The sequence below is a fragment of the Kogia breviceps genome, chromosome 2 (genome assembly GCF_026419965.1).
Source record: "Kogia breviceps isolate mKogBre1 chromosome 2, mKogBre1 haplotype 1, whole genome shotgun sequence".
Taxonomy (NCBI): domain Eukaryota; kingdom Metazoa; phylum Chordata; class Mammalia; order Artiodactyla; family Physeteridae; genus Kogia; species Kogia breviceps.
This window is the reverse complement of record NC_081311.1, coordinates 163,814,146-163,836,713: the sequence shown is the minus strand read 5'-3', so window position 1 is coordinate 163,836,713 and position 22,568 is coordinate 163,814,146. Positions and strand designations below refer to the sequence as shown.

At 38.3% G+C, this 22,568-nt stretch overlaps 1 protein-coding gene across 1 annotated transcript; it reads left to right on the top strand.

Moving 5' to 3' along the window:
• Positions 1–19,288: 19,288 nt before the first annotated feature.
• C2H2orf66 (chromosome 2 C2orf66 homolog) lies at positions 19,289–20,878 on the top strand. Its single transcript, XM_059052407.2, is given in 2 exon segments — positions 19,289–19,423; positions 20,699–20,878. Coding segments are annotated over 2 exon segments (300 nt in total). The 5' UTR covers positions 19,289–19,303.
• Positions 20,879–22,568: the final 1,690 nt, after the last annotated feature.

Genomic DNA, 22,568 nt, shown 5'->3' with positions numbered 1-22,568 from the left:
GGTAAATATTGGAAGCAAGATAATTTCTAGTATTTCCCGACTTGGTATCTTGTAGCTTCCCATGCATTTGTATGGACATTTTATGGTTAACGTTCTATTTTAAAGAATTGCACAGTCATGTTTCTCCCAGAGACCGTGCTTTCCACTTTTCTTATGCTAACTTAATATATATTCTTGGGTGCCCCATTTCCCAAATTACGCGAGAATAATTTAGACATTTTTTGAAAACAGATTCCCTGGTCATCTTAGAACTACTAAATTTGATCTGTAGGGAGGATACCTGGGATTCTGTTTTAACAAGTGCCTCAAACATTGCTTTAGTCAATAAAAGTAACTTGTTAGAGCTCCTAGAAGCAACTAGAAAGGCTGTCTTTAGGATTACAAGGTACTAAAGTGACACTACATAATTTGAGAATTTAATATAGATCTAAACTTTATTATAGAATGGATGACAGGAGTCAAATGGGGTAGGACATCTTTTGAGGGATTAGTGTCTTCTTACACATTGATTGGAACAGTGTTTCCTAAATTATTTTAACCAGCATCTCTAAATATATGAACATTTATAAATTATCTGCATATGTTAACATTGTGTATGTTATTAAATATACCCCAAAGGGTAGATGTTTAAAATGAGAAATATACAACTAGAAGCTTTAATATCGATATTTTCCTTGGATACTTAGAGGATTATCTTGAAACCACCCAACGTGGAGGCCACTAGAGTGTACACCATGAAAGCCTCATAGGCCTTTCCCACTAGTTTTTCTTTAATCAATTCCCACTTCGTCTTCACTTTCTTTCTGTAAGATAGATAGGTAGGTAGGTAGGTAGGTAGGTAGGTAGGTAGATAGATTACAAATTTAACAGCTTGAAACAACACCTATTTATTTACTCACAGTTCTGTAGGTCAGAAGTCTGGGCACAGACCAGCTGGGTTCTCTGCTCAGAATCACACTTCTGAAATCAAGGTAACAGGACTGCAGTCCCATCTGAGACTCATTCAGGTTGTTACAGGTGGAGGTTCCTGTTTTCTTGCTGGCTGTCAACTTCTTAGCTCCCTGTGGCTTTCCCTGCTGTGTAGCCCTCCACAAAAGGTTGGTTTACTCCTTCAAGACCAGCAGGAGAATTCCTCTCAGGTTTTGAATCTCTTCACCTTCCTTTGTCTCTGACCTTTAGACCTGGATTTAGAGTTCTCTTGTTGGCAGCTCACATCCACTTGAGATAGTTTCTCTTTTGATTAACTCAAGTTCAACCTTAATTATACCTGCAGAATTCTTTTTGCCATATAAGGTAACATCATATTCCCATATACACATTGTCCGCTCACACTCAAGAGGCATGGATGATACAAGGTGTATACACTAGAGAGTGAGACTCTTGGTGGCCATTTTAGAAGTTCGCCTACCATGCAATATTAGGGAACTAAAGTCTTTTTCATAATTGCTGTGCTTAAATAATATTTTTTCCATAGCTTTAATTGAAAGAGCTGATAAATATAAAATATTACTGGGAAAGAAAAGCCCCTCAATTCTTGGAGTGAGTTTTAAACAACGCTTAGAGATGAAAACAGTCTCCCATCCCTGGGTTAGTGTGTGTGTGTGTGTGTGTGTGTGTGTGTGTGTGTGTGTGTGAGAGAGAGAGAGAGAGAGAGAGAGAGAGAGATTATAATTAGTTTAGAGATTGTTTTATTCTTTCTTGTTTCTTTTCAACAGTTAGAACTTGGATATGGTCTGAAATTAAGGAATAGTAGACTAGCTTACCTTGTCAAGTGAATGGAAACATTTTACTGTACTTAATAGATATAAGTTCATACTGGGTATAGGTCAAGAGTAATGACCAACTCAACATTACATAAAATATTAAAATTGAACTTTTAAAAATACTTCTCGTGATTTGCTTTTCTCTTGAATATGTTTAGAGAAAGAATTGAGTTTCATTAGACTTCCTAGATGTGCTTAAATCATAGTATACTGTGTAAATGGAAATCTTCAGGTTTTGCAGTTGTGTGCTCATTTGAATATCCATGTATGTAAATCAGCCTATCCTCAGTATCAAATAGCTCTATAAGGTATGTTCACATGCTAAAAGAGATTCAATCATTATGCTTTTTACCCTTAGTATTTGTGCCATTCTGATCAAGAAAGAATTATAGAAGGTTGAGAAAAACAGAATGATCTAGGGACTGGAGTGTAAGATTTGACTGAAACAATAAAGGCCTTTTTACTCTGGAATTGCAGATATTTAGTGAGAAGGTGTTTGAAGAGGAAACTTGATGATTCACACTTTTTGTTCCCTGGCTTACAGGAAATAACAGTATTTCATGTGGTAGACATTACAGAGATGGTTGGTTGCCCTTAAGAAAGTGATACAAGATTGGGATGGAGAAGAGAGGAAGAAAACCTTTCTATAAAACGTGTGACCTACTGGAGAAAAAGGAATTTAGTTAAGAAAGGAACTTGTTTTACTCTTTTTATAAAACCAAAGTGTGCAATATAGTTGTACTTTAAACTAGGAATGTGTAACATTCACTGCACTTAAAATATCTTTGTCCTAGCTAATTTTTAAGTAGAATAAATAAAAGATTTAGTTACATATATAAATTACAGATCCACAGAGTACTGTAAAAGGAAATATGATTGTTTTGGACAGTAATCTTAAAACTTTTTTTTTTTTTTTGTGGTACGCGGGCCTCTCACTGTTGTGGCCTCTCCCGTTGCGGAGCACAGGCTCCCAACCCGCAGGCTCAGCGGCCACGGGTCACGGGCCCAGCCGCTCCGCGGCAAGTGGGATCTTCCCGGACCGGGGCACAAACCCATGTCCCCTGCATCAGCAGGCGGACTCTCAACCACTGCGCCACCAGGAAAGCCCCAAACTTTTTTGATTGCACACCCTTATCATTAAAAAAGTTTGAACTTTACCCCCATAAACATACTACTACTATAATATGTAAACTTTAATTATATGTAACTTTTACATATAATTTTATTTTATATAGTAATATATGTAATTTTAATAGAGGAATAACCATCAGATATAGTTAAATTATTGTTTTTAATTCTTTTTTAAAGATTTAGTATTTATTTATCTATTTTTGGCTGTGTTGGGTCTTAGTTGAAGCATTCGGGATCTTTCACTGCGGCATGTGAGCTTCTCTCTAGTTGTGGCATGCGGGTTTTCTCTTCTCTAGTTGTGGTGGGCAGGCTCCAGGGCGCATGGGCTCTGTAGTTGTGGTGCACGGGTTCCAGAGCGCGTGGGGTCTAGTTGAGGCACACAAGCTCGGTAGTTGTGGCACGTGGGCTGAGTTGTCCCGTGGCACATGGGATCTCAGTTCCCTGACCAGGGATCGAACCCACGTCCCCTGCATTGGAAGGCGGATTCTTTACCACTGGACCACCAGGGAAGTCCCTGTTGTTTTTAATGCTTAATGAGCCTGACAAAAGAGTAGACGTGTAGACACTGGTAAATTTTCTTTTGTTGGTTTGCATTAGTGGTATTATTTTCAAATTTTGTTGTAAGGAGTAGTGTCTTGTAAGGTGTATTTTTAAGCTGCTTATTTTGTGATAGTTATGTTCGTTAAAACTAGATAATGTGATAAATACTTAATATAATGCATGGATTTTAACTGGCTCATCGATAGTACCATGTCACAATATGCTTAAACAAGTGAATGAAGAAAACTAGTGGGGTGCCCCGTCATCCTCCAACAAACTGTAAAATTCCCACTCTTCTCTCAGAATACATCTCACGCTCTATGTATGATCAGCTATGAAGAAGGCTGAGTAAGGGCATTGGTATCAATTCATGTATAAAATGCTGGTACATTAATTTGTTAGAGATTAAAAACATGAAAATGAATTGTTTTCCTCCCACATCCCAACATGTTGCCTTGCACACCACTTAGATTGTACACAACCCCCTTCTGAAGAAACTTAGTTTAGAATGTATTTTTGTAAGCCTTTGAGATTGTCTTTAATAGGTTTTAATATCTATATTTATATTATCCTGAAAGCAAAAAAATGAGGTTTCTGGATCAGGAACCAACTATTATTACTTAAGGCAATAACCACGGCAGTTCTCCTTGCCCCATTCTTCCCCCTTGAGGGCAGTTGAGGAGGGTCAGGTGAGCCCTGAATGTTCAAATGGGGTTTTCTGTTTTGTTCTGCACCACAGGAAAGGAACTCCGAAATTATATATCTGGGAGTTTATATAACCTACATGCTGCCCTCTTCCCCTCCTGAGAGAGGAAGTAAAGCCTTTGTTCCCAAATGTTTTACAGTCTTTTAGAATGTAAACGGACGGCTCCAGGTTTCATCTTCCCATAAAATGTAAGCGTGTGGCTCCACCGAACATGAGGCAAGGGGAAGAAGAGCACTGGAGAGTAAATGTTTCTGGGAGAAGGAGACATGTCTTTATAGCATGTCAGTTTCCTTTGCTCAGGAAGCCAAACCATGCAGAAACATGAAAATATACATGAGGCATTGTTTCCCAGATAGCCTTCTTGGGGTACAGAAATAATGCCTCGCTCCAAGCTGGCTTACTGTTAGAAACATTTAATGACCAAAGGAATGGAGTAGGGCACCTTAAATGTCATGACTTACAATCCTTCAGCTGTGATCTATTGGGTAGGGTAGACAGGAATGAAACTGGTAGAGCCAGCATTGGGGAGTTCTTTTCTGAAACTGAAGTTTGTAAAATCTTTGTGTGTAAAAAAAATAATGGGAATAAAATACGCAGGATAGAAGGGAAGTAGGTGAGACAAGGATAAGGAGATCATTTATCAAACTGCTACAAAATTTGGAATACTAGTAATGATGATTTAAACTAGGTTGGGAGCCAAAAAAAGAGTGAAACAATGTAAGGGGACTCTTTAGGGGTTAGCAACTAATTGGATGTGGTAGACAAGCCTCTTTCTGTGTTAGATTTGACGTGGGACCTTGCCTGACTCCCTGTGTGTAGCATATTATGAACGCAACCAAAATGTCTTAAGTTGCTGCCAGCCAATAGCCTATCTTAATTTTCATTTCCCCCAAGATCCTAGGTACCTTAACTACAGCAGACCAAGTGGAGAATGGATTGATTTTCTGAATCTCCATTTTGTTCTTTCTTCATCCTGTTGCAGTACCTTATAGTTTGAAGTTAACTTTTTTTTTATTGTTCCAGTGAGACTAAAATGCAGTAAGATCTTTAGGTGCCAAAATGCAACTAACTGGAATCCTTAATCAGAAATATACTCTGTAATTCAACTTTGAAAGAAAAGAAACAAGTCATAGAAAAACTAAAAAGTATAAGCAATTTCTTTCAATAAAAACATTCCAGACCATATTGTGGGGTTTCTACAGACCACCTTGTCACCTATACTTTATTCTTTCAGCAGACATTCACTAAGTACCTGTTGTACCAGAATCCATGCCAGACACATTCACGTTCAGTTTCTCATTTCATTCTCCATAAAAACCTTTAGAGGGAGGATTATTATCCTCCATTACAAGAAAAGAAATAGTCTCAGAGAAATTAAGCAACTTGCCCGTAGTAGAATTCAAACCAGACTGAGTTCTGCAATATGTAATTATCAATACTAGTTCACTTCCTACTCTCTGAAAATCTTTTCTGACCATACTAGTTACTCCTTTTGCTTTGGAAAAAAATGTTTCCAACGATATGCCCACAGCTTTCCTTATTACTCTTTCTATATTTTCCCTTAGAGATTTCATCTGTGACTTCAGTGTTATAGTCTTGGTTGATGATTCACCAAGTCAGACAGACTTGCTCCCTCAGTTCCATATCTAAGTATTTCTCAATCAGTGGTAATGTATTTATTAGCCTCCCTGAGACTGTATCCTCATCCATAAATTGTGACAATAATATTATCTTAAATATTACCGTTACATGAGATAATGAACGAAATGCATCTGACACCTTTGTGTACAAGAAATGATAGGTGCTTTCTTCCAGCTCTTCAACCTCTAGTTTCCTCCAAACTAAACAAATTCAGTTGCAACTCATTGTTGAAATTTAACCTTATGATTTCTCTCCCTCCCTAATTAACAACTCCTTTCAGTTTCCAAATTTCTCTTAAATCCTCCAGCTACTAAAGTTGAACCTCCATTCGTTTTGATCATGTCTCCTTTGCCTACCATCTAGTTCCTCCTTGCATACCACAGGCCCTGAAGAGTCCAGCACTTTAGGGCCACCCTTACATTAGTTCACTCTTTTCTGACTCTCACCCTAATTCAAACCATCATTACTAGTATTCCTAATTTTGCAGCAGCTTCACAAATGATCTTCTCATTGTCTCACCCTCTTCCTTTTTATCCTGCATATTCCCATGAATCCTTTTTTAAACAGCAATGTAGCATTATCACTCTCTTTTTCAAAACCTTTTAATCTTCCCCCATGTTTGACAGGAAACAGTCTGAACTCCTTGACAGTTTGATCCATTTCCAGCCTTCTCTCCTACCGTTTCCTCCCCACACAGGCTGTTTCAGCTAGGATTAGTTTGCAAGAAACAGGAAGCCTGAGAAATAGTTGCTAAAACAATCAAATTTTCAGGTAGAAAGTCCAGGATAAGACTCCATGAAGAACCAAAGTTCCTTCTATCGCATTTGTTCTCCATCCTTAATGTGTGGCTTTTATAACAAGACCGTGGCTGCATGATATTTCCATTCCAGGAAGGAGGGGAAAGGAGCAAAAGGAATTTTGCCTTTTATTTGGAAAGGATTCTCCCTCTCCTCTCCCTTTCCCAATCTCAGGGACTTCCATTTACAGCTCACAGGCCAGAATAATATCGCATCACCACTAAAGAAATGCAAGGGAGACGGCGGAATCAAGTTTTTAAGCTGGGTTTGTGCTACCCCAAACAACAACTAAGAAGAAAGGTGTATTTCTTGGGCTGCTCTAATAGGATTCCACAGACTCCGTGGCTTAAGCAACAGAAATTCATTTCTTCAAGTTCTGGAGGCTGAGAAGTCCAAGATCAATGTGCCAGCTGTTAAGGGGTTAGGACTTCAACATATGAAACTTTGCGGGGAGGGGAACACAATTCTGCCCATAACAAAAGGGATAAAGGGAAACAATGAGCCAAGTCTGCCACACACGCAAACTTGGCTACTGCATCTCCTTTGTCTTCCTTTTGCTACTTCGCTGCCTTTGCTCAAGAACTTCTTCCTCCCACATCTTTGCTGTCAACATTTTATCCGTAAAAATCTACCAATTGCCATTCAGGACTAATCTTATCCCTACTTCTAGCTCTTGCTGTCATAGTTTCATAGCCTATGGGAATCATCACATTATGTCACGTTATGTGCAGTTCTTAATAATAGTGACATTTATTTAGCATCTACATGTCAGGTGCCCTTTATTTGTATCATTTCTAAATCTTACAACAACACTGCAAAATAGGATTACTTCACAGATGAGGAAATTGAGGTACAGAGAGATTAAATAATATTTGCCCAGGAGAATGGCAGGGTCCAGTTTTGAACATGGTTAAATTTGGTTCTAAAACTCCATGCTGTTTCTCCATATAGATTGTTTGCTCCTAGCAGGCAGGGATCATGTCCCTTTCCATACACCTATTTGTAGTCCACACTTAACAATGCATATTTTACATGGTAGAAATTTGTTAAATATTTTTTCAAATGAGTAATCATAACAGTGACCCAAGATAATTCAAAATCCCGACTTAACAACAACAAAATTTACGTCTGTAACAAAATTGCCTATGTGTTGATAATTGTTGAAGCTGAGTGATAAGTACGTGGACTTGCATTATTCTTTTCTCCTTACTTTTGTATATATTGGAGTTTTATATAACAGAAATTTTAATTATGGTCCAGTTATTATATTTACTAAATAGATTAATACATTTAGAAAAACTTTCAGAAATAATTGAAGTTTTTCTTTTTACAATTGACCCCAGCTAATTTTAAAGTATTATTACCTGTGGTTCCTTATGTGTAAGATTACATATTATAATCCCTAAAGCAACCATTAAAATAATAATTCAAAGAGGTATAGCTAGAATGCCAATGGAGAAATTAAAATAGAAATTTTTAAATATTTTTAAAGCCCAAATCATAAAAGACAAAAATCGATGAATTAGACTTCACCAAAAATTAAAACTTCAACACTGTTCAAAAACAGTGTTAAGAAAACGAAAACACAACTCGCAAGTGAGAGAAAACCAAACATACATCTGTTAAAGAACTTGTATCTAAAATACATATAAAGAATTTTCAAAATTCACCAACAAGAAAACAACTAAATTTATAATGAGCAAAATACTTAAACACTTCACCAGAGAAGATACATGGGTGACAAACAAGTACATGAAAAGATGTCCAACATAGTCACTAGAAAAATGCTAATTATAACCACAATGCCTAAAATAAAAATTTTCAGAAACTGGCAATAGTTCTGGTAAAGATTTGAAGCAACTAGAATTCTCATACATTGCTGGTGGGAATGCAAAATAGAATGTCACTTTAGAAAACAGTGCAGCAATTTCTTAGAAAATGAAACATACCTTTAGCATATGAACCAGCAATACCACTTCCATATGTGTACTCAAAACAAATGAAAACCTATGTCAAAACAAAGACCTGTATGTAGATATTTATAGCAGCTTTATTAATAATTTCCCCAAAGTGGAAGCAAACCAAGTGTCTGTCAACTGGTGCATGGATAGAAAATTTGTGGCACATCCATAAAATAGAATATTACTTGGCAAGTAAAAAGAAGTGAACAGCTGATATGTGAAATAATATTGATGACTCTTAAGTTCAGTATGGTAACATGCCATATTGTGATTCTACTTATATGAGAGAAAAAGGAAAAACTGTAGTGACAGAAAACATAAGAGTGGTTACAAGGGAACTGACTCCATAGGGACTTGAGGGGAATTTTGGGGGTGATGGAAATGTTCTAAATCTTGATTGTGATGGTGGTTACATAGCTATACAAAATTTGTGGAACTTTTTACTAAAAAGGATATATAAGTTACGTGCTAATAAACCTGACTTAGAAAAATTGAAGCTTCCCCCCAAAAAAACTCCAGGCCCAGTTTATTTCAGTGGTGAATTGTATGGAAGTTTTAATTCTGTTGAACATTGGGTAACACCAATGTTGACAACTCTTTTGGAAAATAAAAGAGGAGGGACCACTTCCCAAATCATGTTATGTGGCAGGCGTAGCCTGATATCAAAGCATGACAAAGAAATTACAAAAAGTTACTGACCAACATTCCTTGTTAACATAAATGTGAAAGTTCTTAATGAAATACCAGCAAATCAAATCCAGTAATTTATAAAAGCCCTCAGGAATATATAAATCAACTACTAGGACTGGTATGGTCACAGAATTTAAGGTCAATATGCAAAAAATATTTTCCATATTCAAATATCAAACAACTGTAAAATAATTTTTATAAAATGCCATTTATATTATGATACTTAGGAATAAATTAAAATATGTACAAGGCCTCTCCACCAAAAACTACAAAATATTGCTTAGAGAAAATTTTAAAGCCCTAAGATAAAGAGAGATAATATTCATTGATTGGAAGACTCACTATTTTTAAGATGTCATTTTTCTCCAAAATGATATATATATTAAATGCAATTTCAATAAAAATTCCAGCAGGCTATTTTTCTAAAACTCTACAAGCTGATTCTAAAATGTATATAGAAAAGCAAACAATTTCAAATAGTCACAACAATTTTGGAAAAGAATCACACCAATAAGTGACTTCAAGACTTACTATAAAGCTACGGTAATCAAGGGAGTGTGGTATTGGCAAAAGGACAGATAAGTAGTAAGTACATCAGTGGAACAGAACAAAGAGTTCAAAAGTAAACCCACGTGTTTATGGTCAATTGATTATTGACAAAGGTGCCAAAACATTCCAATGGGAAAAGAAAATCTTTTTAGCATACAGTTCTGGAGTAACTGGATACTTATATGGGAAAAAAAATAAGCCTGGACCCTTTCTCACATCATATACAAAAGTAACTTGAGATGAATCATAAACCTAAATGTAAAAGCTAAACTATAAAGCTTCTAGAAGAAAATATAGGAGAAAACTTTGAGATGTGGTGGTAGGCAAATGTGCAGTTAGGTTAAAGAAAGCAACGACAATTTAAAAATTGTTAAATTATAGGGGACTTCCCTGGTGGTGCAGTGGTTAAGAATCCGCCTGCCAATTCAGGGGACATGGGTTTGATCCCTGGTCCGAGAAGATCCCACGTGCCGTGGAGCAACTAAGCCCATGCACCACAACTACTGAGCCCACGTGCCACAACTACTGAAGCCCGCGCACCTAGAGCCTGTGCTCCACGACAAGAGAAGCCACCACAATAAGAAGTCCATGCACAGCAACTAAGAGTAGCTCCTGCTCTCCGCAACTAGAGAAAGCCCGCGTGCAGCAATGAAGACCCAACGCAGCCAAAAAAAAAAAAATTGTTAAATAATAGTTCATCATAATTAAAGACTTCTGCTCATCAAAAGACATCATTAAGAAAGTATACAGGCAAACCACAGACAGAGAAACATATTTCTATAAGGGATTTGTTTTCAGAATATATAAAATACTTCTACAACTCAATCATAAAACCTCAAATAACCGAATTTTTAGAAGTAGAATTTTTAAAGACAGAAGTCAGGAGGTAGTATTTTTAGCAGAAACCTAGAACGTCCTCACTGCCGCTTGGAAGCACATTATTGTTGGAGGATTAAGATGACATCGTCTCTGCTGCTGAGATTTCTTGGGAGTTTCCCCAGGGCTAGACTTAACAGAATGCACTTTTGAAGAGTAAAGGTCTGCTATTTATTTTATTTTGTTTAACATAATTGTATAACACATTATGCACCTAGAGAACTAAAGAGCTCCTAGAATACTAGGAACTAACCATCGATTTGTGGGGGGATCATTTTAGGGAGAGGGGTTTGTTGATTTTTTAAAAATAAAAACTCACTGGCTCTATTTCAGAGCTCACAATTGATGAATAGCACTAAGAAAAGAAATCATTTGCCCATTATGCCCCAAAATATCCAAAGAAATACCCATCTGAATTGTCCTCAATTTTTCCCCTTTTCTGAAACTACTCCCTTTATCATGCAAAATATGTACCTGGAAATTTAGGTGGTATTTTAAAAATGGTGTTTCTTCTAGGTGTTTAAATAATTTTATCAATGGGTTAAAATATGAGGTCCATTACAAAATTATATAACTCAGGGGTGGGGTCTTATCTAATTTAATAGTCTAAGATGGAAACTTTTCTCACCCCTTTCATATCAAAAAGACATTTTATAGTATAGTTTTCCTCATGTAGAACCTCAGGTTCATAATAGACATTTCAACCCAAATCCATTTTGTATTGTGAACTGGAAGAGAGAAGAAGCTTCACCTTTCTTAAAAGGGAATAGAGACAGCTTCTAGGTCTCTCCATGGTGCAATGTATTCAGTAGAGGCTATTGTGGTGAGTTATGGGTCTTTCTCCTTTGTGATTGGCCTGACATCTTGACATTCCTTGTCTTAGTTTCCAATGGCTACTGTAAAAAATTACCAAAAAGTGGGTGGCTTAAAACAACAGAAAGTTACTCTCTCACAGTTCTGGAGGCCAGAAGTCTGAAATCAATATCACTGAGCCAAAATCAAGGTGTGGACAAGGCCATGCTCCCTCTGGAGACTCTAGGGAAGAATCTGTTCCTTTCCTTCTCCAGCATCTGGTGGCTGCCCACATTCCTTGGCTTGTGGCCTCAGCTCCAGAACAATTTAAATAGAAAGGCATGTGTGGTCATAAAAGTGCCACACTCCAGTCACCATTGGTTTGTGTGCAACAGCTAGACTGAATGTTAATTTACACTTTACCAGTCCACTGAATATTCAAGTCAAATCAAAAAATATTTATTGCCTACCTACAGGTATCTCTTCCCTCCTTATTAAAATGTGGCATTATGTAAATCTTTAGATGAACAGTACAAAATAGAAATGTAACAAGGCTCAAATTTCAGAAGAAAATTGCAAGAATCTGAACTCAAGTTTTACCTAAAGAATGATTAATTCTATAAGCATTTGTGATATGCTGGCCCATTCTATGCCAAGCCTTATGCCAAACTCTGAAGAATTAATGATAAAAAAGACATGATGCCAACTTTAAGGAGCTCACCTTGGAACAATGAGACATGTGGAAGCAAATATCATCATCCAAATTCAGCAAGGTAAAAGCTTTTGAAGTAACTAAGTGGTTTCTTTTTCTCAGAAGATGTGACCTTTGAGGTGGGCCTTGAAGGACAGGGAGAAGTTCTGAGATCACACAAGGGTTAGAGAAGGCATTCCAGGCAGAAGCAACAGTGTGTTCAAAGGCACTGAGGTATATGTGTGGGTGGTGTTCATTAGAGAGGTCAAATGGCTTGAATGGTAGGACTGGGTCATATTGAGGGTCTTTACATCACAGTCAAGAGCTTAGACTTTATCTTATGGGCATCCTGAAGCCACTAGAGGTGAATGTGATGGTAGTAAGCTTTTTTTGAGATGTGAGACCTTTTTTTTCTGTTGTCTCTCCGCCAGGGTCAGTTGCAAAAACAAACTTGTTACCAACTACCTCAGGCTCTCTGCTACAAAAATATACTGCCTGCTGAAAAGCTTTTTGCAAAGTGATAAGAAATGATTTATCCTTTTATATTTTAGGAAAAATCCTTAACTTATTTATGACTTTGGAGATACCAATGTGGCCTGAGGTGGCAAGGGTTTTGGGACCTGGTTCTCAAACCCAGGCTGAGAGAGTTTGGTTGATACTTAAGTCACCTCGTGAATCTAGATGTCCATTTTCTTGCTCTGTGTCTCCCAGCTGGTTTCAGATCAAGCATGATTGTCATAATTTCTACCTTTTGTTGCCTCTACTCCTTCATCTTAGTTGCAGGAGAAATAGCTGGAACTTGGGGCAGCATTGAAAGATATGTGCCGGCTGTCCCTCTCTAACTAGCCCATGGTGTTTGTGTTTCAGGAAGGCCGGTGTCAGGGAGGAAGACCGACCAGGGAAGGGACCTTGGGAAGAAGGGAGGCCACTGCTGAAGCCCCAGCTGTTGATAATGGAGACCTGAGGAAAGCAGAGGCCTTGAGACCAAGCTGGGCTTGAAAGCAAATGCTCTCAGGGAAGGGTGGCCACCCCACTTACCCTTGGCTTCTAGGATTGGCACACACCCTGGCCCTAAACAGCTGTAACATGTTTTTGGAGGAAGATCTCTTTTTCTCTTCAAAATACTCCTTTCACGTTTTTTAAACAAAATAGAGGATAGCAAAGAATAAAACAGATTTTTCCATAGTGAATAGCTAGAGAATTCTGAGGGTCAACTCTCTACAGTCAGAGGTACTTACCCTGTACTGATAACTGCTGAAAGGAGCAAACAGTCAGCTGTTTTGTGGAGGTGTTAGAGAATGTCATGGGTTTTTTAAAACCAACTTGTCTGCTCTGAGCCCCTTTCCGAATGGGGTTGGGGAGCAAAAATCCAATTCCAGCGTTTTCTGGACCTTCCCTTACCTCTCCAGGGTCTCACGGGATCTGGAAACTTTATGTGGCCCCAGGATATGAGGGGTGAGGCTCTCCCATCCATCGAGGTCACAGTGGGTTCTCTTTGCTTCTGTTCTATGCTTGACAAGAGCCTTATCCCTTTTCCCCCCTCTTCTCTTTAGTCTATTTTCAAACTGAAATCTGCCCACTGCCACAAAAAGCAGTTACGATTGCTGTGAGCAGAAAGCTGCCTCGCATACTCTATTAGTCATGTAAGCAACCTTTCTGTTATCTCTGAAGTTCTCATCATCACTGAGAAAGCAGTCTATAAACAGTAATTTTCCCTTTCCCTTACTCAGACCAGAGGGAAGAAAAAGAAGGTAAAATTCTCGTCCCTGTTCATGATACAGCTAAATAGCTATACCAGCTCTTTTTTTTTTTCCTAATAAGGACAAGAAGGGTTTCAATAGGTTATAGAGTCCAACAGTCCAATAGTTTAAAAATTCCTCTGTGCCTGCCACAATATCCTCTTCATTCCTCATCTTTACCATATGTTTGAATTTATTTTTATTTATTTTTAACATCTTTATTGAAGTATAATTGCTTTACAATGGTGTGTTAGTTTCTGCTTTATAACAAAGTGAATCAGCTATACATATACATATATCCCCATATCTCTTCCCTCTAGTGACTCCCTCACTCCCACCCTCCCTATCCCACCCTCTAGGTGGTCACAAAGCACCGAGCTGACCTCCCTGTGCTATGTGGCTGCTTCCCACATATCTATTTTACATTTGGTAGTGTATATATGTGTATATATACACATATATGTGTATCTATGTCCATGCCACTCTCTCACTTCGCCCAGCTTACCCTTCCCCCTCCCTGTGTCCTCAAATCCATTCTCTACATCTGCATCTTTATTCCTGTCTTGCCCCTAGGTTCTTCAGACCTTTTTTTTTTTTTTAGATTCCATTTGTATGCGTTAGCATACAGTATTTTTCTCTTTCTGACTTACTTCACTCTGTATGACAGACTCTAGGTCCATCTACCTCACTTACAAATAACTCAATTTCATTTCTTTTTATGGCTGAGTAATATTCCATTGTATATATGTGCCACATCTTCTTTATCCATTCATCTGTTGATGAACACTTAGGTTGCTTCCATGTCCTGGCTATTGTAAATAGAGCTGCAATGAGCATTGTGATACATGACTCTTTTTGAATTATGGTTTTCGCAGGTTATATGCCCAGTAGTGGGATTTCTGGGTCGTATGGTAGTTCTACCATTATGCTTGAATTTATAATCTAATTAAGTTTGTAATTCAGTCACTACATATTTATTGGATTGCTTTTATGTGGAAGCCCTGTGCTGAGTATTCTATTTTCCTTTTAATTTCTGGTTGAGAAATGCCAGCAAAGATCTTCATTCAGATGCGTCTAGGTGTGGGAGGCTGACTGTCCCAACCGCTACTTTTACACACAGTCTATTTAATGAAGAGGCTAAATGGGACAATTTAGACTAGAAATTAATGGTTTGGGAAACCGAACTTTCCTGGGGTTTTTTCCTCCTTTTGATTGAACTTATCAACTGAATAATTGCAAAATACCTACTTAGTACTGTGTTGATACATTCTGAAAAAAATGTCATCAGCTTTTGCCTTTCAGGACAGAGATTTGAAATTAAGAAACAATTACAAGAGCTTAAAATAGTTTTATTTAAATATATAACTTCTTTTAACAATCAGGAAAACTCCAGTCTTAGTGAACAAGATGACAATATGTGTGTGTTACTTTTAGTCCATTGCTCTTTTGAGAATCTAAATATTTCTTAAATGGGGAGCTCTTGAAACAAATGAGCTACGGTTTTATACAAATGGATCTAAAGTTAGAAATTATTCATAGGTAAATGGTTATGCAAATCTTTTCTGATTTATTCAGTCTTTTCCATTTAAAAAGTTTATTGTCGGGCTTCCCTGGTGGCGCAGTGGTTGAGAGTCCGCCTGCCGATGCAGGGAACACGGGTTCGTGCCCCGGTCCGGGAGGATCCCACATGCCGCGGAGCCGCTGGGCCCGTGAGCCATGGCCTCTGAGCCTGCGCGTCCGGAGCCTGTGCTCTGCAAGTTCATTGTCTATGCATTGGGCTCAATGCTGGTACTAGGGGAACGTAAGTGAGCACTGTTTAAGGAGTTTACAGTGTTAATAATCTCAACACTTAATACTTCAATATTATTAGATGCTTTAACTTCAAAGTCCTGGAGTTTCTGGTTTTTTTTTTAATTTTTTTAATTTAATTTTATTTTTTTTATACAGCAGGTTCTTATTAGTTATCCATTTTATACACATCAGTGTGTACATGTCAATCCCAATCTCCCAATTCCTCCCACCACCAACCCCCCACTTTCCCCCCTTGGTGTCCATATGTTTGTTCTCTACATCTGTGTCTCTGTTTCTGCCCTGAAAACTGTACCAAAGTCCTGGAATTTTAAGGAGAGTTGATGTAATGAAATTCCAGGGTATTCATTTGCTCACTTGACCACTGACATTTAAACAGACTCAAGTCTTAACAATAAAATCAACACCTTCTCTTATTTCTATTTCCCCCTCCAGGTACTGACTCTCTCTCCTCTCTCTCTCTCTCCTCTCTCTCTCTCTCTCTCTCTCTCTCTCTCTCTCTCTCTCTCTCTCTCCCTCTCTCTCTCTCTCTCTCTCTCTCTCTTACACACACACACACACACACACACACACACACACACACACACACACACACACAGGTAAACTTCTCAAGAGCTTGATGGATTCATTCTCTCTTTCCTGTCCATCGACTCCCTTCTAATCTGACCTTCACCTCCATTTACCCAAACATCTCTAATACTCTATGGATCCTTTTAAGTCCTCATTTACCCAATTTGTCCCTTCTTGAAACATTTTCTTCTCTTGCTCCCATCCTCTCCTGGTTTTCCCCCTACCTCCAGGGTCTCCTTCATATAGATTCTGGTATAGGGCTGGTTCATGTTAAAATTTCTCAAAGCTCAAGTCCTATGTCACCTTTTCTTCTCATTTGCTAATCTTCACTGAGGTAATCTCATCCTTTACATGCCATATTTACCACTCCCATAGTTACATCTCCTTTCCAGACCTCTCCTCTGAGGTTCAGGCCTGTGTATCCAATTGGATACTCCCCATCCCCACTTGGAGATCTCTAAGGCTCCTCAAATTCAACGTGTCCCACTGGAACTCATGAGCCTCATCTCCTCATGCCAGTGTTTGATATGTCAGCTAATGGCACTGTAGTCCGCTCAGCTGCATAATCCTGAGACCTAGGGATTGGCCTTGAAACTCTCTTCCCCTTAGCTCTGCTTCCCATAGTATCCAGTACATTATCAGTACCTTCTAAATTTCTCTCAGATCCATCCACAACTCTGCATCTGTGCTACCACCCTAATCCAAGTTAACATCTTGTCCTGCTTGGACTATTGCAGTAGCCACCTAACTGGTCTCCCTCTTTTCTAGCTCAGTCTGTCCTCCACGGTGCAACCAGAATAGCTTTTTAAAATTGCAAGTCTGTTATCAAGTCACTTGGATGCTTAAAACTTTTCAATCAGTTAGCATTGTTTGCAGCAGAAAGATCATAATCTGACTACCTCTAAAGGCCCAGATTGCATCAGCCCCCCACCTTGCTCCTTATACTCCTCAGATACTGACTTAATTTCAATTGCATTAATATGCCATGTTCCTTCCAGCCACAAGGTCTAGTACAGTTGTTCACCTTGTCTGAAACTCTTCTCCCTCTGTCCTCCCTAGGTTGCCTAAGTAACTCTACTCATCTACCAGATATAAGGTCACTTCTTCACAGAAGCCTTACCTGGTCCCTGAGACTGCATCAAATCCACCTGTTCTACCCTGTCATAGTGCCATAATCTCAATAGAAATTCTCATCATTGATATTTATATACTTTGTTATATGATGGATTGATTAATGTCTGTCTTGCCCACTAATCTGTTAATTCCATGAGGGCAGGGAATCTATTATTCTTACTCTTTTATCCCCAAAGCCTTGTGCAGTGCCTGGCACATAGTAGGCACTCAGTAAAAATTTGTTGAATAAACAAAGGCGTGAATAAATGAAGGTCACAATACCCTCCCAAGGTCAAAATGGCAAGGCTGAGATTGTAGCCAGGTATTCTAATTTCCAGTCCAGATTACTAGCCTTCTCAACAAAGAGCTTGTTCTGGGTTGTTCTGAATTATTGGAACCAAAGCAACTTCAGTTCATCAAGTCCAATTCTCAACCCTACCATTTTCTGCGGATGGCATTTATTTAGCAAGGGGATGCTATAGGTAAGGTAATTTTTCTTTTTTCCACAAAACATGTGCTATCTTTTAGCTCTATTTTGAAAGGGTATTATGATTAACCATACCACTATTTAAAACTTTTAAAGCTTCTTGAGATTCTAAGAAGAAATATAAGGTATGGGTCACAAAGAGCAATTTTGTCTCTTGCAATAGAATTTTCTGTTTAAAAAATGTGATTAATTTGAAAGGCTGATAGCTCCAAAAGAGCATTCTATGAGGTGAGATAATCATCATCATATTCCCAGCTGCTGTGTATACACCTTCTCTTAAAAGTGAAAAAGGAGGAAGACATTTTGCTGTGTGGAAGTGCCTTGTGTGTTCTATAACATCCAAATGAAATGTTCGGTGGTTGGAGGAGAGTCCGCTGTATTTAGGACAAATAGCTTCACTGTTAACCCTGAAGAAGTCTGAAGATGTGATTCTCAAGGGTCTTTGAGCTGTGGATGAAAATGGAATCATTATTTTTGAGCCCCCGCCCCCTCCTGCTCATGTCAATGACTCCCACCTGCAGCCGATCCACTGGTTATAAGTATCCATGAATCGCCTTGCAGACTGTAGGCAGGGTAAACAACCAGGGCCAGGCAAAACCAAACTCCTGGTAAGCTTTATTACTACCAGCTACTCCTGGTAGCTCTTTCTGTGTGTTTCATTTCCATTTCACACCCTGGGGTGGGATACAATCTCTACTTACACTGGTGTGGTGTGTGTCTGTCTCAGACCTGTGTATAAGGTGCATCTTTCAGTTCGGGGTGTATATTTTTTTTCTTTTCTCTCTTCTTTTTTTTAAGACTGTTGTCTTAACACTTAAAGTAATTTAAGATTGGTTGTTTTTTCGTTTTTTTGTTGTTATTGTTAAGAATTGCAGTTTCGGGCTTCCCTGGTGGTGCAGTGGTTGAGAGTCCACCTGCTGATGCGGGGGACACGGGTTCGTGCCCCGGTCTGGGAGGATCCCACATGCCGCGGAGCGGCTGGGCCCGTGAGCCATGGCCGCTGAGCCTGCGCGTCCGGAGCCTGTGCTCTGCAACGGGAGAGGCCACAACAGTGAGAGGCCTGCGTACCACACACACACACACAAAAAAAAGAATTGCAGTTTCTTTGGAGACAACAAAGTGCAATTTTGGCATACTCACTTTCTAGGTTGTATTCATGATTGCTTTGTTTATCACTATATAACATTCTCCTTATCATGGACTCCTTTAAGCTAATAATTGGTTTTAGGGGGGGGTTCATTAAGAAATGAATTTGGAAAAAAAGAGGGCTGCAAAATTCAGGTGAACCAATATACTATTTCTTCTTCCTTGTCTCCCTTTAAAAATGTTTCTTCTTTCACTTTTCTACTTTTGCCCTCCCTTCTGCTCTCTCTCCCTCCTTCAGTCTCTCTCTCTCTCTGGCCATTGACATTTCCCTGATCCTTCCTTTCACTCAGCTTCCTTCCACAATGCCCAAAGCACTCCTGCTGCTGGCTGTTGCCCTGGTGCTACTTGGGCTTGTGCATGGAGGCATGTTGAGAAACGAAGGAAAATGGAAGCCCCTCAACAATCCTAGAAACTGAGATCTGGTAAGAACAGCCACTGGGACATGCTAGGCTGCAGGGTGAAATTGGCACCTCCCTGGAGTTATGCACACTGCACTCTGCTAGAGCACGGTGGAGAGGAGGCTGCCAAGGGCTGAGAAGATTCCCCAGCAGGACCAGAGAAGAATTTTGCTAGCCTAGTGGCCAGTGTTCTAGCCAATTTACACTTGTTTCTGTACGGAGAAACAAATTTATATTTAGAAATGATCTTATACACACCTAGCACATTACATTTGTAAATATTATATACACATTGACTTCATAGCCTTAATTTCTTTTTTTTTTTTTTTTTTTTTTTTTGGTGGTACACGGGCCTCTCACTGTTGTGGCCTCTCCCATTGTGGAGCACAGGCTCCGGACGCGCAGGCTCAGCAGCCATGGCTCGTGGACCCAGGCACTCTGCGGCATGTGGGATCTTCCTGGACCGGGGCACGAACCCGCGTCCCCTGCATTGGCAGGCGGACTCTCAACCACTGCGCCACCAGGGAAGCCCCATAGCCTTAATTTCTAATGTATTGATATATACACAATCAAGAGCATAACAGGGAATTACGTTTTGCACAGCTTAGTTTGAACTGATAACAAAACAGATTCTCACATAACCAATACTTGCAAAGCTCCATTGCAAAAACTGAAAGTCGACCTTCAGTATTTTCAATTTGCTAGGCATTATTTTCAACATAACGTTATCTGGGAAATCGAATTCAAAATACCAGTAAAAAATCTATTTAAAAATATGCCAAATACAGTAAACATGATGACATTACGATTTCAAAATATAGTTTTTCTAAAAATGATGTGAAATATAACAATATAGGATTAAAACAAACAAATAGCACTTTGCACAGCTTCTATGTATTCACAGAATACACAGCTGAAAACCCCACATCTGAAATGACTGGGACCTATCTCACCATCAATCGGAGAGGAGACACCTGAGGTCTGATCACCGTGGAGTTCAATTTCATCTCTGACTTCAGTACTCAGAGATGGGCAATGAATCTTCTCACTGTGGGCTGTTAAATAATTGATATTCAAGAATGGTGAATTATCTTTGTTTAGAGTTGAAATGTCAGGTAGAAAGGAGGGGGAAGGAGGAGAAGGAGCCACAGCTTGTGTTTCTGAGTTTTCCACCTCCTGCCTCCTAGGTTAGCTCTAAAATCCATTTGGGGGGGAAATGAGAGGGGAAAAATACTCATCTTTGAGTATTTGGAGTGTTTAAATGATAAGTGACATTGAACGTTTTCTTTCTCTCTTCAGTTTTTCAGAACCCTTCAGGCATATTTTAAAGGACGAGGTCTTGATCTTGGGATGTTTTCAAATATTTCCTCCATGAACGAGAATCCTGGACCTCTCTCTTTCCAATCAGAACTTATTGCTTCTGCATTTGCAGATTATGAAGAACAGAAAAACTCCTTCCCCAATTACCCCAAAGTCTGAATGTTTCTTCTGAGTACAGGTAAAACTTATCCCTTTATTCCCAGCATCTATCTAAACATACAACTCAGTCATAAAGTCATAAAGAGGTTTTGAAAAATGATTTTATTTCTTCATGTAAACAACTGCTCAGTTCTGATGATACTCATCACTGTTAATACTCTGATTTGGTTCATATATTTTACAGTCTGGTTTTAAAAAGAAATGACAGTTATGATTTTTAAAGCATAGTTTTCTGGGGAGATATATATTAAAATAGTAGAACTATCACTCAATAGAATTATGAAATATAATTAAAAACCACATACTTATACCTATATCATTTTTCAGACCAGTTCATAGAGCTAAATTATGTGGAAAATCATCGGTAAAGAAATATATTGAGCTGTACAGTTGGATTAAATGGATAGTAAAAATTTAAAAGAATGGTTTCTTTGGGGAGAAAGTATTAAGCATATATTTGAGCTTGAACTTCCTCACCTAGAGAGGGAAAAATGGTAGAATATTAGTAAAGATGGCATTTCATAGGAAAAAAATTAGAAATTTATGTCTAAGATTTGAATTTTACTATTCTTATTACTTTAGCATTCCTATCAAATAAATACCTACCATTTAAAAAGGAACAGGTATGGTGCAGTCAAAGAAAATATACTATGATTCTAGTCTGTTAGCTTTTCATTTGGCTGAATAATAAAGGGAACCGAATCATAATTAAAATCTACTCCCATTCTTTCATGGGCATATATGGATGAAATTGTGAGGAAGCAAACCATTGTTGCACTTCATTATGATTGTGAAAGGATTTGGATGATTAGCTCTTTTAAATGTGATGATTTTTTAAAAATAATGATTGTTATTCTAAGAGGATGCAATTTACCATGTGGTACATGCACTTGAGAACTGTCCTACAATGAGAAAATAAAATAGAATAAACAAAAATATATTAATGAAGGATCCCTTGACTATTTTTCACACTCAGGCCCTAGGGTAACAGACACTAAAACAGAGAATAATTATTAATACCAAGTACCTATTTCAGTATGAGACAGTATTGCATACAAGTTGTTTGTAAGCCTTAGTTTATTCATCTATAAATTGCATATATGGATTTCTAATAAAAAGTATCACAGAAAACATCAAATACTTCCGTGTGAGCATGAAACAAGGAAATGTTTAAGGGCAGGAAAAAAGAGAAAGCACCCAGTTTGTGATATTGTAATATAATAATTATTCAACTTTGCAAAAGAAGCAAAGTTTCTGATTTGGAGAATATTTCATAAATACAAGCTCTCCTTTCCTAACAACTCTCATTAGGAAATGAAGACAAAAAGAGTTTTCACTGAACTATGTTGATCTTTGGGTCTGGTGTTAATCATATAATCTTCATTTTCCATTTCGTTATAATGTTTTCTTTCAGATGTCTGGTGGTTTTAAAACTACAGATGAAGCTTCTCATTAGAAAAATTGATTCGTGGTCATGGCTAAACTTTTGTGTGTTTTTCCCTCCATTTTTGTTAATTTGTAATGATTTTATTCTACATTTTATTCTACATAGCTCAAGCTATGTAAATAGCTTGAGCTTTGGGACATATGTGACTTATGTGCATGGATTTTTTCCCCTGTCAGTAACCATAGATACCAGTGTAGAGCACGGCATATATCGCAAGGATTACAGAAACACCATAAAGTCAAG